At 40.1% G+C, this 16,244-nt stretch overlaps 1 protein-coding gene across 2 annotated transcripts; it reads left to right on the forward strand.

Annotated features, from left to right (window-relative positions):
- The first annotated feature begins 201 nt into the window (after nucleotides 1-201).
- Nucleotides 202-14,522, forward strand: xpo1b (exportin 1 (CRM1 homolog, yeast) b). Of its 2 annotated transcripts, XM_043262505.1 has the most exons (25): nucleotides 202-562; nucleotides 2,222-2,353; nucleotides 2,673-2,774; nucleotides 5,058-5,130; nucleotides 6,002-6,063; nucleotides 6,152-6,196; nucleotides 6,363-6,544; nucleotides 6,648-6,696; nucleotides 6,872-6,991; nucleotides 7,317-7,445; nucleotides 7,523-7,681; nucleotides 7,777-7,974; nucleotides 8,069-8,207; nucleotides 8,280-8,461; nucleotides 8,544-8,700; nucleotides 9,030-9,193; nucleotides 9,312-9,446; nucleotides 9,532-9,715; nucleotides 10,125-10,231; nucleotides 10,875-11,069; nucleotides 11,244-11,412; nucleotides 11,507-11,641; nucleotides 11,867-12,026; nucleotides 12,532-12,628; nucleotides 12,971-14,522. In XM_043262505.1, the coding sequence occupies exons 2-25, from the start codon at nucleotides 2,228-2,230 to the stop codon at nucleotides 13,115-13,117; spliced, it is 3,216 nt and encodes a 1,071-aa protein (XP_043118440.1). In that variant the 5' UTR covers nucleotides 202-562; nucleotides 2,222-2,227; the 3' UTR covers nucleotides 13,118-14,522. The 2 variants fall into 2 exon arrangements, with proteins under 2 accessions (XP_043118440.1, XP_043118441.1); XM_043262506.1 differs by lacking the exons at nucleotides 202-562; nucleotides 2,222-2,353; nucleotides 2,673-2,774 and adding exons at nucleotides 3,481-3,534; nucleotides 3,734-3,800.
- The last annotated feature ends 1,722 nt before the right edge of the window (nucleotides 14,523-16,244 follow it).

A 16,244-nucleotide genomic window follows, 5' to 3' on the forward strand; every position in this document is an offset into this window, starting at 1 on the left:
GGCGCTCGAAAGAGTTGAGATTGATCGACGTGCGCGTCGTCCAATGGACCACCAGTAAGGACGTGCTTAGCAACGCTGCGTCCAATGGCAAGCCTTCATGGGCGTGACGTTAATCCAAACTTTTCGCGGCGCCATCGGCTGAAAACTAAACCGAGATGGAATCTCCCAGTCTGAACCGGTTTCAACCGGTTACGAGTTTGTTGCTTGTGAGAAGAAGAGGCACAGGCTCAGTCTCTAATACCGCCCTGGTGCAAAATATACTTCAGTACAGAGCACATTTCTTAATTAAGGTTAACTTTGTTTCGTAAAATGAACCGGACTGAGAAAATACAGAACTCGCCGTGATTGTTGGTGCGGAATTCACATCCTAGTGGTCCTTATATCAAGCAACTAGCTCGTGTAGTCTTCACAGAGGAATAGTGTGACTGGCCAGTCAACGGCTCATCCTAAAGCCAGAAAGCGTGTACAAACCAGGCACCAACGATACTGGATCAAATAAACATAATTTTAGCAACTCTGGCAGACAAGCCCACCTTCTTTCACTCAAAGGCTTGGACTTTAGGTAGGTAAATACGGGGTGAAAACTTGCAGCTAGAGTGCTTGGGTTGGTTTGTGCTCTGTGGAGAATGATGATGCTGTGAGATTGTGTAGAAATGCCTAGAAATTGCACGTATGGAGGTTAAGGTCGAGAGAAAGTGAAATGGATTTGCTGCCGAGGGTTTATGAGGGATGTTGCGGGCGTGTTGCGTGATGGCTCGTGTTCAGCACTGGTGTGACGCTCGACTGAATAATGTATCAGGGTTTTGTCCTTTTTTAACAATCGTCGGTATCTCACGTAACGTCAAAACAGCCACAAAACATCACTAGCTACTAACGGCTAACCATCCGCGCGGTGTTGTTTCAGCGAGCAAAATTCAATCGCGAAATTCATTCAGGACGATTGTGGAGCTGTAGCGTTCGTTTGAAGAATTAACGGCATATAAAAACGCGGTCTATTTCTTACCTGGTTTAACTGCTAGTAAAGCCTGCAGAGCTTTCAGGTGAAGGGTGCAGAGCATGCTGTTGGTGGGAGGGGTTGCTCTGGAGTCAGGGAGGGAGATCCTTGCAAAGTCACCCCCGTAGAAGTCATCCGAGACGGGTGTAGACCGTCAGAAACGTCGGTGTTTGTTATGGGCAAGGTGCTCTCTTGACCGTTTTTAATGTCAGTTGCGCACTAAAGCATTTGCCTTGCCGTCCATTTAAGCGCATTAGTACGATAGCATGCATGCGGAATTGTTGCCACCGTATGTAAAGCGCTGCGTTATTAGGCGTTTAACGCGTAAACGTGGCTAAACGAGCTACAGCGACAGCATCGGTAATAAGTTAGCGCGTTGTTGCGCTCCTCTGCGTGCATCTTAGTCCAACCCAGTTATGTTTTGAAGACGTGTGCGTGAAACCAGCTGATAAGTAGCTCTGTGTTAGGAGACGGGTCCTATTGTGGCCATTGCTTAGTGAATGAAACAAGGTGAGGTGTGGAAAAGGCGGGTAAATCAACAGGTTGCGCAGTACAGAGGACTGGTTATGGCACCATCGCTTTATTTAGGCCGGAGAGACCCGTGGTCCTACAAAGCCCGACTGTGTCGTGTCCAATTCTTGAAATTTCTTCCAATGCCAAACTTTTTTTTTTTTTTTTTCTTCTGGGTTCTTGGCCGTAATGCTTACCTCGTTACGCAATAGTTTGGCTCCGGGGTGCAAATTGAATTAGCTTGAGCGTTGGCCTTTCAAGTGCCCTTCAAACCGTATGTAAGCATTATTTAAGTCTCGCGGTCTTATAAATGCTCGAAACGAGTAAAAAAAAAAGTTTGGAGAGCTCGGTAAGTCTCTTGTGTTATATGTAAACAGAATGACGTCAGCGAAAGGGCTGCCTAGCACGTGGTCTCATTCAGAGAATAATGGCTCATGTGATCACGAGCCCAGTGAGTGGCCCTTGTTTCTCGGACATATTAGGATATTCATTCCGCAAGCATGTTACCTTTATCGCACCACCCACCTATCCCATTGTTATTGAGGATTAAACCCTTTAGATGGCATTGGCGTGTTGGCAGGCCAGGTCATATAAGGCTTTTTGGATGGTCCTGGGTCGAGGGAGGGGGGTGACGGTCAGCTGTTTGGATTTGTGAACCCAAATGTTCATTTCACTTGACTTTGCCCCTGCTGGATGTTTCCTCCCTGTCACCCACAGAGCTCTATGCCAGCAATTATGACAATGTTAGCCGACCACGCAGCCAGACAGCTGCTGGACTTTAACCAGAAACTGGATATCAACCTGCTGGATAATGTGGTCAACTGTCTGTACCATGGGGTTGGGCCACAGGTGAGTAAGATTTTTCACAAACAGGTGAAGTACAGTACCAAAAAAAAAAAGGAAGGACCAATTACATTGAACAGAAGTGACAATAACACATTTACGATGCTACAAAAGATTTCTGTTCTTTTGAACTTCAGTAAAGAATCTTGAAAAGAAATATCACCATTTCTACAAAAAATTATATTAGGTAGCAGAACGCACATATACAAGTATGCATACATGTGTGCATTTATACACCACTGTATGCACTGGCATCATTAATATTTATCCACTTTTTGTTGTTGTTGTTATAGTGAAAGTTCTGACAATTGTTTCTCTATTTTAGCAAAGAATGGCCCAGGAGGTGCTGACTCATTTGAAGGAGCACCCAGACGCTTGGACACGTGTTGACACTATTCTGGAGTTTTCTCAGAATATGAACACCAAAGTAAGCTGAGTCCCAACTTACTCAGGTGGAGGGTCATGGTTTCTATACTTTGAGGAAGATCTGATCTCTTATCACACATTATACAGGAACACAATTTTGTTTTCTTTCCCTTCAAATCAGCAATACCCATTTCTTAAGTGTATTGGGGTTGCTTAGCATCCTGCCAAAAACAGATTCCTCTGTACAAGTGTGAGATCACATTTTCCTACACCTCTCTTCACATCCTTGCCCTGGTCAAGCAAAGTCATAGTTAAAATTGGTGTGTGAGGATCCTCGGTTGATGGTGAAATACCTCAGTACCTCCATCTGCACAGCAGCCAGAGGTGTTAATGACTGACTGTTTAGGGTCATGATGTATAAAACGCTTATTTCATTTTGTTTGTTTTCCTTTTTTAATGCATAGTGTAGAATTTCAAGTACACTGAAGCATAATTTCTGCATTGGTAAACTGCGTAATCCCATAGTTCATATCAATGTAGTGTTTTTGTTTACTTTCTAGTGTGTAGACTGAATGTAAAATCATTTAGTAGTGTGTGAACAGTGTAGTATGTGGGATGAATTGTCTTCCTCGGTGTGTTAATAGACTTCCTCAAAGTACTGCTGACCCATTTTGCCGTCTGCTTGCCTTTTAAGATTGCTCTTAACACTCTGGTCATTACTAATGTTTGAGTTGGTTTATCAACAGTATCTGTAATTTCAAAATGATAATGGCCCAAAAGTGAGGGCTCTAGAAGAACAGACAGGAAAATATACAGAGCAGGTAAATTCTTTGAATTTGTCTAAATTCATCAAGCAAAATACAGAAAGAGCACATTAAAGTGCTTTTGAACATTTGGCTTTTTGCTTAATTTATTTACAGCCTTTTTTGTAGGTGAAAAAGCAAACAAAAGACAATTAATTGAAGTTGTTCATATTTGATATTAATCACAATGTTCCATTATGTTGATTGCTTGTAATAGGACGAAAAGGGGTGTGTCTTCCTGTGCACCTTGACACAGCTAGGCTTTGGCGGCAGGCCTCCACAAGGTCTACCTTTTCATTCCCTTACTCTCAATTCTGCTGTGCCTCCATTCACACTGCACATGCCTCATATGGAGCTCAGAGACGGCAGGGAGATAGGCAGGCAGTTTACCCCCTTTTTAACCTCAGTTATGGATAGTAACAGTTATTTCCACTGTAGGGATCATCAGTGTCTCTGTGTGCTGGTTCCCCTTTTTTCCCAACAAGCATTCTTCCTCTACCCTAGTCTACCCTATTTTCTTGTCTCGGTCATACACCAAAACATATTGCAACATCACATGTGAGCAGTTTGATGCTTGATGCTTTGTGTGAGGTTGCAATGTTTTTCTGTCTTGCCTTCATTTATTTATTTATCGATCTATGAAAACTTAAAGGTGAAAGGATCCTGGTGATTTTTTTTTTACAGGGTTAAACATGTCTGTATACAAGTAACCTACTTCTCCAGGCCTCACCTTTAAAATCCTCACTTAGTATGTGACCTGTATTCCCTGTTTTGCTTTAACACATTAACATTTTTTTCTCTTTTCTCATTAATCCCTACAGTTGAAATGCTGTTAATCCAAATAACACTAGTGACCATAACAAGAACACTAATGCACCATGAATGCCCTTTTAAGAGCAGTTTTTAAAACATCTTAAGGCAGTCTATAGACCCAATCCTGTGGTGCGTCTTGCTGTTCCTGAGACCCACACCAGTTTCCGGTGAAAACAGTAGTGTCGCATAAAGACAGAAAGGGATTTGTTCTTTATTTGACCAACGGGAAACATAGCACTGATGATTAAAGCCTTGTGAGTGGCTGTTGACTCTTTTTGGGAAACAGTCGTTGCGTTGCTCCCCCAAGTTGCTTGCCTTGTTGTGGCCGGGCACAGAATCAAACCATTAGCTGTTTGCCATTAACATCTTCTTTCCTGTCTTTCACATTCTGGTGTGACATGGCCAGAAACAGCAAAACCTCTGCAGAATCCCATACAAACATTGTATAGTTTTGATGGGGGATTATGGATTTTTTTTTTTTTTTTTGGTTCTGTTTTTGAATATAATAAAATTCTTACTGAAGTCAAATCTGCATGATGTGTTTTTTTTGTTCGTTTGTTTTTGTTTTTGAATCTGAATTAATTTGAAATAAACCAAAGAGTGTTGTTAGGCAGTCAAAGTTAAGAGCAATTTTTTTTTTGTTTTCCTTGTGTAATTGTACACCTCTGGCAGATTGGCTGGTTAATGTTTGAATCATTAACTCTTGATTTGTTCTTTTGGCATTACAGTACTATGCTCTGCAGATTCTGGAAACAGTTATTAAAACAAGATGGAAGATTTTGCCCAGAAACCAGTGTGAAGGTAAGACTGACTCACAAGAATTCCCCTCACCACAAGTAATTCATAGCTCAGTCTAAATCAATTCTTAAGTCATAAGCAGCTCAAAGGCTGGATTTGGACAAGCGGTGAAGGGATCATTGAAATGTAGAAGTAAACAGTTCACTCTGCGATGGACTTGACTCTTCAAGATGTTTATAGCAAGCCAACACATTCATTAGAATCAAGTGTGTGATTGCCAAGTTGAGCTGAATTCCCCTTTTAAAAATGCATGGAGGGTCGTCTGCTCAGCTTAATGTTCATCTGTTTCCGGAAAAAAGAAAAACAGAATCTGCTCTGTGGAAGATCACATGAAATGAAAAATGTGATGTAAGATTTTTCAATTCGTAATGAATCATATCTTAGATACTTGTAAACAATATTGATGTCTCAATGTCCAAAACATGTCCCTGTATGAGCTGTCAGTCTGCACCCAGCCAAATGAATAAATAGAATATTACACAAAGATTTTGGCTAGTTTGACTAATGCTGTAGACACCGAAAGGGGAAAGAAAATAGCATAAATACTGTGGCATAACATTTATAGTTTCGCTGTATATATCATTTTTTATTATTATTTTTTTGTGTGTGTTAAATTAAGCAGTATTTGATATTCAGTCATCGTTGCATCATTCACTTTAAAACATTTCACTTTTCAATTTTAATTTCAAGTAGTGTTCTTGTTTCTGCAAATGTGAGAAAGGCAGCAAATCTTTAATATGCTGATGCAGATCTGTAGATGAACAGATAACAAGTCCTCTGAGACAAGCTTCTTTCATCTGGATGGAGAGCTCTTGGGGTTTTGTGCTCCTTTACTGTATGCATTGACGCTCTTTGCTGCTCTGCTTTATTTCAGGCATTAAAAAGTATGTTGTGGGCCTCATTATCAAGACATCATCAGATGCAGCCAATGTTGAGGTCAGTGAACTTCCACTTATTTTGTTTACGGTCTTCCTGTGGTTTCTGTCCGGCTGTCTGGTTTATGCTATGCTCTGGCTCTTTTCAGAAAGAGAAAGTGTACATTGGAAAACTCAACATGATACTAGTACAGGTGAGGTTTGTTTAACTTTACATTAGATATTCATAGCTACAGGTTTATGAACAGCAGTAAATGTCACATAACATAATGATGTGTGTGTGTGTATTTGATGACTGCAATGAAAATGTCTTTTACCTTCCAGTTTGCGTAATGCTTTAATTGATGTTTTTGTGTTTAGATACTGAAGCAGGAGTGGCCGAAACACTGGCCTACATTTATCAGCGATATTGTTGGAGCGAGCCGCACCAGTGAGAGCCTTTGCCAGAACAATATGATCATTCTTAAGCTCCTCAGTGAGGAGGTGTTTGACTTCTCCAGTGGTCAGATGACACAAGTAAAAGCAAAACACCTGAAAGACAGGTATGATGGTATTAAAAATATTTAATGTAGAGAATGAGTTCACGTTCACATTACCTGTTCCTGACTAACCCACATTGTTTTGTGGTCTTATTTCTATCCGCAGCATGTGCAATGAGTTCTCCCAGATATTCCAATTGTGCCAGTTTGTGATGGTATGTGCTGTTTTCATATTGTTTCTTGCATACAAGAACAAATATTTCCATTTAAGCACACACACACTCAGTATATTGTTTTAGTTTGTGATTTTAATGATCACCTTTATATGCGCAACAAACAATATGTTAGTTTTAGTGGCCTAAAGGCTTATTTCTTTCCACACAATTTTAGGAAAATTCCCAGAATGCTCCACTTGTGCATGCTACATTAGAAACTCTGCTGAGGTTTCTCAACTGGATTCCCTTGGGCTATATCTTTGAAACCAAACTCATCAGTACTCTGGTGTACAAGGTAACATACCTGGAGATTTTCTTATTCTTACATACTTGGCTGTAGTAGAATTCTTTTGCTGTTTTTTGACAGATAATTTCTTGTGTACCTGATATTATCCAATACAAAATTGTTTATTAAAAAAAAAAAATCTTAGACTGCAGCTTGCGTGAATTAGTCGAATATACCAGACAATAGTTAAATAACTGGATTAGTAGCTTCTGTTTTTGTTGTACAATGAAATACAGTTACGTAGTAATGCAAGTATAACTGCAAAGATTGTATTTAACACTTACAAAGCAGTGGCTAATTGTTGACCCCTATTCTCTGTTGGATTGATCTGTAGTTTTTAAATGTGCCGATGTTTCACAACGTGACGCTGAAGTGCTTGACTGAGATAGCAGGAGTCAGCGTCAGCCAGTATGAGGAGCAGTTTGTCAGTCTCTTCACTCTGACCATGATGCAGCTCAAACAGGTAATTCTATAGTCTCTATAGTGCTCATATATCAGATGCTTTTGGGCCAGTCTCATGCTCTATTTTGTTATTTGAAGATGCTTCCTTTGAACACCAACATTCGATTGGCGTATGCAAATGGTAAAGATGATGAGCAAAACTTCATTCAGAACCTCAGCCTCTTCCTCTGCACCTTCCTCAAAGAACACGGACAGCTGATAGAAAAGAGGCTGAACCTCAGAGAGACTCTTATGGAGGTAAACACTCATGGACAAAACATCATATAGTTATGGAGAATCTGTTTCAGTCACAGATGCCAATGTTTTAAGGCCCTGTTTGTGTGTCTGTTTAGGCTCTACATTACATGTTGCTGGTGTCCGAGGTGGAGGAGACGGAGATCTTTAAGATCTGTTTGGAGTACTGGAACCACCTGGCAGCTGAGCTTTACAGAGAGAGTCCTTTCTCAACATCCACCTCTCCTCTCCTCTCAGGGAGCCAACACTTCGATGTACCGCCCCGCAGACAGCTATATCTGCCGGTGCTGTCTAAGGTTGGCTCACAAACAGAAGGTTCAAGAAGAAATTTTACCTGAAGTGGCAATTTTAAATAGAAACTATAAGGATGTTTGTGTTATTGTCCTGCAGGTACGTTTGTTAATGGTGAGTCGCATGGCCAAGCCAGAGGAGGTGCTGGTGGTGGAGAATGATCAGGGGGAGGTGGTTCGGGAGTTCATGAAGGACACAGACTCCATTAACCTCTACAAGAACATGAGGGAGACGCTTGGTGAGAGTTCTGCTCCCTTATATTATAAATGCATAGGTTTTGGCCACTAAGTTTATATTTTTCTCTCTACAGTTTATCTTACCCATCTGGACTATGCCGATACAGAGCGTATTATGACAGAAAAGCTTCATAATCAGGTGAACGGTACTGAGTGGTCCTGGAAGAACTTGAACACGTTGTGCTGGGCCATTGGTTCCATCAGTGGAGCCATGCACGAAGAAGATGAGAAACGCTTCCTTGTCACTGTCATTAAGGTGCAGAGATCCTACAATTCAAAGATCCAAGGTCTTGTATTGTAAAACTAGAACTGTAATAATGTGCCCCTGTGATCTACAGGACTTGCTAGGTCTATGTGAGCAGAAAAGAGGGAAGGATAACAAGGCCATCATTGCCTCCAACATCATGTACATAGTGGGCCAGTATCCACGGTTCCTACGTGCACACTGGAAATTCCTTAAGACTGTTGTCAACAAATTGTTTGAGTTTATGCATGGTGAGTCACAAAGTCTTTGAGTCTTAGAATAGAATCAGGCATTTGCATCTGTGTGCAGCTGTAATATATTTGGATTGATCTTTAAATAGAAGCAGATTTGATGTCACATTTGATAACACATACACAGCCGTGCTGCATTTGATTCAGTTATGAAGCAGCTCTGGTTTTATTTTTATGTATGTATGTATATGTGTGTGTGTGTGTGTGTGTGTGTGTGTGTATATATATATATGAACTTCTAATTTCAGCTTGATTACGAGGAGATCATGTTCTCTTATATATATAATCTTATATTCTCTTAGTAATATTTTAGCTTTCTTTCTTCATAGAAACTCATGATGGAGTGCAGGACATGGCGTGTGACACTTTCATTAAGATTGCTCAGAAGTGCAGGAGGCATTTTGTGCAGGTGCAGGTGGGAGAGGTGATGCCCTTCATTGATGAGATCCTCAACAACATCAACACCATCATCTGTGACCTCCAGCCCCAGCAGGTACCAAATAATAACCCCATCCATCTCAGTTAGCCTGCTCTGTGTGTTGTTGTGACACAATGTGCTTTATATATAGCTTTTGGGGAAATGTTGCAGCGTGACCATTTGCTGTTCTCAGGTGCATACATTTTACGAAGCTGTCGGCTACATGATTGGAGCACAGACTGACCAGGCTGTACAGGAACACCTTATAGAAAAGTACATGTTGTTACCCAACCAGGTGTGGGATAGCATCATTCAGCAGGCCACCAAGGTGTGTTTTGATTTTGCTTATGTTTGTTTTTTCCCCCAAATTTTTTTGAAACTGACCTTGAATGAATGCTGTTATCCTGCTGTAGAATGTGGACATCCTGAAGGACCCAGAGACAGTAAAGCAGTTGGGCAGCATCCTGAAGACCAATGTCAGAGCGTGTAAAGCTGTTGGACACCCTTTTGTTATTCAGCTGGGCCGAATCTACCTGGACATGCTAAATGTATACAAGTGCCTCAGTGAAAACATCTCTGCTGCCATCCAAACTAATGGTGCGTTTCTCATCATAGATGGGCATGTGTTTTAGAATTATCTTATGCATGTGCATCTCTGTTGGTTATCTCAGGGTGATGGATTCACATTAAACTGAAGCCAGTTTGATTACACAAACTCACTCAGCTGGAAGACAAAAGGCTGCTGCAGAGCTAAGCTCCATGTGCATGTGTGAACAGCAGTCCATTTCAGGGCTGTCTGAGCAGCTATATATAGCACTGCAGCTAGAACAGAATGAGTGAAGTTTAACTAAATTGTTGCCCAAAGATAATTCTTACTAATGAGGAAGTCATTATTTCTCTGAACCTTTTTCTTTTTTTTGCGTGAACATTAGATAGTTGACTGCACTGAAGAACCGCAAGTGCTGTTTGTCTCTTTATTTGATTTGTTGTTGTCTGTTTTAAACAGGTGAGATGGTGACAAAGCAGCCTCTAATCAGGAGCATGCGCACAGTGAAGAGAGAGACTCTAAAGCTGATATCAGGCTGGGTCAGCCGCTCCAATGACCCACAGATGGTGAGACACAAATCAGTTTTATTAAAGCAAAGGGTCTGTACTGAAAGTGGAAAAGAAAATCAAACTGTTAAATTTGTAGTTGACAAAATATGTCTTGCAGTATTGCATTCTTACAGCGTTCTCATAAAGTTTTATGAGTTGTTTTACTTTTTAAAATAAAATATCATAGTCACAATGTTACCAGCAGCATGAAGTAACTTTTATTTTTTGACAACATTTTGTAATCATTATAGATTATTATAGAAGGCTATTAAAATATAAAATATGCATGCAGCATATTTTTACTTTTAAATCTTTGACACAGCACATTTAAAGTTAACTAGTGACGGTAACAGAATCCAGACGATACACTGAACTAATTTTAAATACGAAATCTAGATTTTGTGATGTTATGCAACAACTACCTACAAGCAGTTCATTACATCTTATCTGGGAAGCAAGTGCAGCTTGAGGCTTTCAGATCTCATGTCTTTGTGTGGGTTAGATCCAGTATTTGTATATCTGTGCAGATAATTCTGTTATACCTGCTTCAGGTCTGTCAGTCTGGACCTGTTCAGATTAGTGCTGTCCTTACACAACACATACTTATCCGCTCATCCTTTAAGCCTGTCTGCGCATGTGTGTGGTTTTTTTGTCTGGCCAGGTGGGGGAGAATTTTGTTCCTCCGCTGTTGGATGCTGTGCTTATTGATTACCAGCGCAATGTCCCAGCGGCAAGAGAACCTGAAGTGCTTAGTACCATGGCAACAATCGTAAACAAACTGGGTGGACACATTACTGGAGAGATCCCGCAGATATTTGATGCAGTGTTTGAGTGCACATTAAACATGATCAACAAAGTAAGCTGCCATTATTAATCCCTGTGCTAAATATTTAATATTAGGTATTATAACCAGATTTTGTTTCTTTATTCTATTGTAAAGTCTTTTTAATTTTTTATTTATTTATTTAGAAAGTGCGTAATATTCCTTGTTTGCACATGGGTTTATTTTATTTATTTATTATTTTTTTAGGATTTTGAAGAGTATCCAGAACACCGGACGCATTTCTTCTACCTGCTGCAGGCGGTGAACTCTCACTGTTTCCCAGCATTCCTGGCCATCCCACCAGCTCAGTTTAAGCTTGTGCTTGACTCTATTATATGGGCTTTTAAACACACTATGAGAAATGTGGCAGACACTGGTGAGAACACTAATGCATTTATTGAAGCAATGCTTACCCTAATTATTTATCATAACATGCATACAACAACTGTACCATGAAATATGTCATGCAGGTCTTCAGATTCTCTACACACTGCTGCAGAACGTGGCCCAGGAGGAAGCAGCAGCTCAGAGCTTCTATCAGACATATTTCTGTGACATCCTACAACACATCTTTTCTGTCGTCACAGATACATCACATACAGCTGGTCAGTTCTGGCCACACTCTTCTATCTCTTGCATTAAAGACACTGTGTAATCATGTAGTTATTGTGTGTATTAAGTTTTTATCAATGTAACTATTTTTCTGTTATATTTTAAAATCCATTTTTATAGCAATTAGTATTTATATAGTTTATATAGTGACAGAATATGATTAAATCTATAAATGCATCTTTTTCTGTTTGTTCAACGTCTGCATATTTGTCTTGCAGGATTGACCATGCATGCTTCTATTCTGGCGTACATGTTCAACCTTGTCGAAGAAGGAAAAATCAGTGCAACTCTAAACCCCTCAAACCCAGTCAACAACCAAGTGTTTATTCAGGAGTATGTGGCCAACTTGCTCAAATCAGCTTTTCCACACTTACAAGAGTGAGTATCCCACAGTGCACCTTAAGCTTGTGCACTCCAAAGACTGCATCTGTTCATGAGATACATGCACTTTATTTTAAAATGTCTTTGTTATATGTTACATGTAATTATTATAATATACAATAAATGATGCAAGTAACCCTAAACTAAATCCTAATCATAACCATGTCATAAGTATGTGTATTAATATTACATAATCAGAATTTACACTGTAACAAGGACATCTTAAAATAAATTGTAACTTTTTTTTATTTTTATTATTTTATTTAAGAAAACATAGGTCCCTGTAAATACAGCAATTGCAGTTGTGATGATTTTTGCATTTGGTTGAACAACATATTTTTTTGGAATAAGCTTGCTGTCTCTCAGTAGGCATTTTGCTCTCAGATTAATTAAAAAGTGTTTTTGTTCCACAGCTGCAGCCTTTTTTGAAGTTTTTGAGTTTATGTCTGGTTTTAATAGTATTTTTTGTCTGACTTCATGTTTGTTCTCTTCTTCTTTGTAGTGCCCAGGTCAAAGTATTTGTTACTGGCCTATTCAGTTTAAACCAAGACATCCCAGCATTCAAGGAACACTTGAGGGATTTCCTTGTACAGATCAAGGTGAGCTGCAAGGATACTGAGAGCCGTAGTTGATCGTATAATAACTGTTCATAAAGTCTTATCTGCCATATGCAAATGTTAGGATATCAGTAGGAATAGTATTTATTCGGCGGGGAGTGTGTGGTACAGGAAATGGAGATGTGTGAGAGAGCGTGCTGTCACTTGACCTTTAAAGGATCGTGAAGCATGGTGTAACTCTATGGGTCATCTGGAGTGCACGGGGACAGAAGGTGTGTGTGTGAGATGCAGAGAGCGATTATAGCAGAGATGACAGCGTTCTGGCAGAGCGGTCAGGGAAAGCGGACTGCACAAATGCTTACCCGTTTCTCTGTGTACCTGTAGGAATTTGCTGGTGAGGACACCTCGGACCTGTTCCTGGAGGAGAGGGAGGCGTCACTGCGTCAGGCCCAGGAGGAGAAACACAAGCTGCAGATGTCAGTGCCTGGCATCCTCAATCCTCACGAAATACCAGAGGAGATGTGCGACTGAGTTCGCACGCAAACGCCCAGCACACACACTGCGCTGACTCCTAAACAAACTAAACACACGACTAAAGCAGTGTCGTGGCTGCTCTTCTGTGGGCTGTCTGTGTGTTTTCTCGTAAGCGTGTGTGTGTGTGTGTGTGTGAGTACTTTAGGCTCTTCCTGCAAGGAGACGATTTCCGCACTTGGCTGTCTCTTGACCAAAACAATGCCAATATGTAAAAGATACTGTCACCCAGTGGCCCTATTTGCATAGTACGCGTTTCATACAGACACTTTTACGTATTACCTTTCCATTGTTAACTGCTTTCCGTTTGGTCACTGTAATCCGAATGTGCATGAAGTGTCACATCTGTACAATTAACTCGCTTGTGCTGGCTTTTATTTTTGTTGCCCCTCTTCCCTTCTATTTCCTCCTCTTCTTCCACACATCATGTATTTGTTCATGAATATTATATATAAAGACCAGAGTGCAGTTTGTTGTGTTTGCGGAGGGCTGTATGTATTCTGGCAGCGGGTAGATGGTACCTGGTTGTCAGTGTGTGTGGGCCAGTGAGCGACGCACCTGGTCCAACCTATGAGAATGTCAACGAATGTCTGTGATTGGTGAGTAAGCAGAGGTGCTGTGCGCTCATTGGTCTGTGATTCGTGTGTGTTGGGTGAGCAGCATGAAGTGGTTCGGGACTAAAGTAGCTCTCAGCAGAATGTGAAGCGGATCGCTGAGTTGAACTGTCTGATCGATGCTGCTGTGGTTGTGAGTGGCGTTTCGAAACGACACTCCATTCGCTTTTTTTCCTGCACAGGAGTGTTCAGTAGCCCCTCTACATGTTCATATCAGCATTACTGTACAGCATCTTTACTATCATGGGAACACGCGGATGTTTCGTCCTGTTTTGTTGTGGGTGTGAGAGCGTGCGTGTGTGTTGTCGCTAAGCCGACATCAGGTTTTTTGTTTTCCTCAATGAGGACGGTTGCTCCTTTTGTGAGCTTTCATTAAATTGAAGTTTAAAAAAAAAAAGTGGTTGAAATATTTATGGGTTCTTGTAGGCTACACCTTTATAACTGCTCATGTTAACTCACTCAGAGACTGCTTTGGAGTTTTTCAAATTGTACTAATTTACATTGTTTACCATGCTGTAGTGCTGCAGGACACTACTTAGAGCAAAATAAATCTCAGTTTACATTTAATTTTGTATTTTTGCATTTTTTTTTTTCATTTTTATCTTTAAGTCCTGTCCTAATAATAAAATGCAGGGGTTTATTTGGGATACAACTGCATTAATGCCAACATTCTCATTAGGAAGAAGAATGTACCAATCCAAATACTGATTATCAATGGTGAATTTCCCCCTTTACTATGTGTTGCATTTGTTGTGAAACTTTTTGAACTGATTAAAGTTGGAAGAATTTTATAATTTCGTCTGATTTTTCATATTTTTCTGTGTAAATTGGAGATTTAGAAGTACATGGATAGTTCACAGAAAAAATGTAATTCACTTATCCTCATATGTACTTTCTGCAGAACACATAAAAATATATTTTTTGTTTATTAATAATTAAAGTCGATTTAGGGTCTTTTTTGGACTTTTTTTTTATATGCACTATACTTAACAGTTTCTTCACAGTGATGCTAAGAGGAATCATTTTTGGTTTCATGAAGAACAATCTCTAGCTTTTTATAATATGAAGAGCATTCCTTTGCAGCAAAGTAATTTTTCATGAAACACAAATGTACTTCAGATGTCATTGGTTCTTTATGGAACCTTTTAGACAAAAAGCTTCTATGGCATGAAACTCCTTTTATTTTTAATAGTTTATTTAACGTATTTTTATGTTTTGTTTAATTTTCGTTAACAACACTTTCACAAGAATGTCATGCGTGTTTTGAATGACATGACTGAGTAAATGACGAGGATTTTAATGTATGAGCTATGTCCAGCACCACATTGGTAAAAAAAAGAAAAGAAAAAAAGTTATATATATATATATATATATATATATATATATATATATATATATATATATATATATATATATACACACACACCCCCTCACACCACACCAGCTCAAAACAAGCAGCTGGAATCGAACCAGCTGATCTTTACGAATTCTACCCTCCACCTGCTCGTTTCTAGCAGCTGAGATCCATTTCCGCACTAATGCTTCTCCAAGGCCTCGGTTAAAACGAAACCCGTCATCCACTGAGCCCTTAACAGTATCCTGCTGTTTGAATAGATCTCGAGAGCGATGTGACTGGCACGGAAGAGTAGTGTTGAGTTTCTCCTCTGGTGCATTTTCCTTGAATAGTTTACTCTGATATGCACATCCCAAGAAACGCATCTCTTTCTGTGTTCTCACGAGTGATCCGCACGCAGACGCAGGCCTCATTTGACATGCTGTGACAGTTGTTTGAGCGCACGGCCGCTGTTTGTTTTTGCCAGTACCGCATCCAACACAGCTCTGGAGATACGATTCAACAAAGTCTCTGGAATGCCCGGGGAATGCGTTGGAGTCTAGAACTTTTCAGAAAACACCCAAGTGACATCCCGAAGCCCTCCGGATTCCACCGAAGTTCTAGAACTCTGAAAATCCTGCGACTCTGGGTTTGAAGTTTTAAACTGTGCCTGTGTTGTAATTGCTAATAATCTATTTCCTGTGTGCTTGTGTGACAAGTTAGATGCCTGCAGTAAAACTCACTCCCGTGGAAAGATGAGCTCTCTCCCTCTGACCCACTTTACAGCTGGAATCTGGTCCAGTGGGTTCCAGTAGAACCTCTTCCAGAATTCTGTTCAGGGGTCGGTCAAGTCCAGCCCCACTCATTTAAACAGGCAGTTTTTGTTAAACGAACCTATTTAACAATTTAATTTAGAATGAAAAATGTGAAGTTTGCAAACAAACAAACATAATATTAATAACATCTGCAGCACTGTGTTAATCGAGCGAGGATTTATGTAATAACGCACAAAAAGGGGCATGTTTTATATAATGTAATATACATGAATGTTACATAATCATACGAACAGAACGAGATAAATGATTCTTTCTTCCTTTGCAATGTGGCTCCCAACCTGTACTATCTGGTGTTCACAGTGTTGTAAATCCTACACTGCCATCTATAGGTGTGATTTGCACCA

This window comes from Puntigrus tetrazona, chromosome 17, assembly GCF_018831695.1.
Source record: "Puntigrus tetrazona isolate hp1 chromosome 17, ASM1883169v1, whole genome shotgun sequence".
NCBI classification, from domain to species: Eukaryota; Metazoa; Chordata; class Actinopteri; order Cypriniformes; family Cyprinidae; genus Puntigrus; species Puntigrus tetrazona.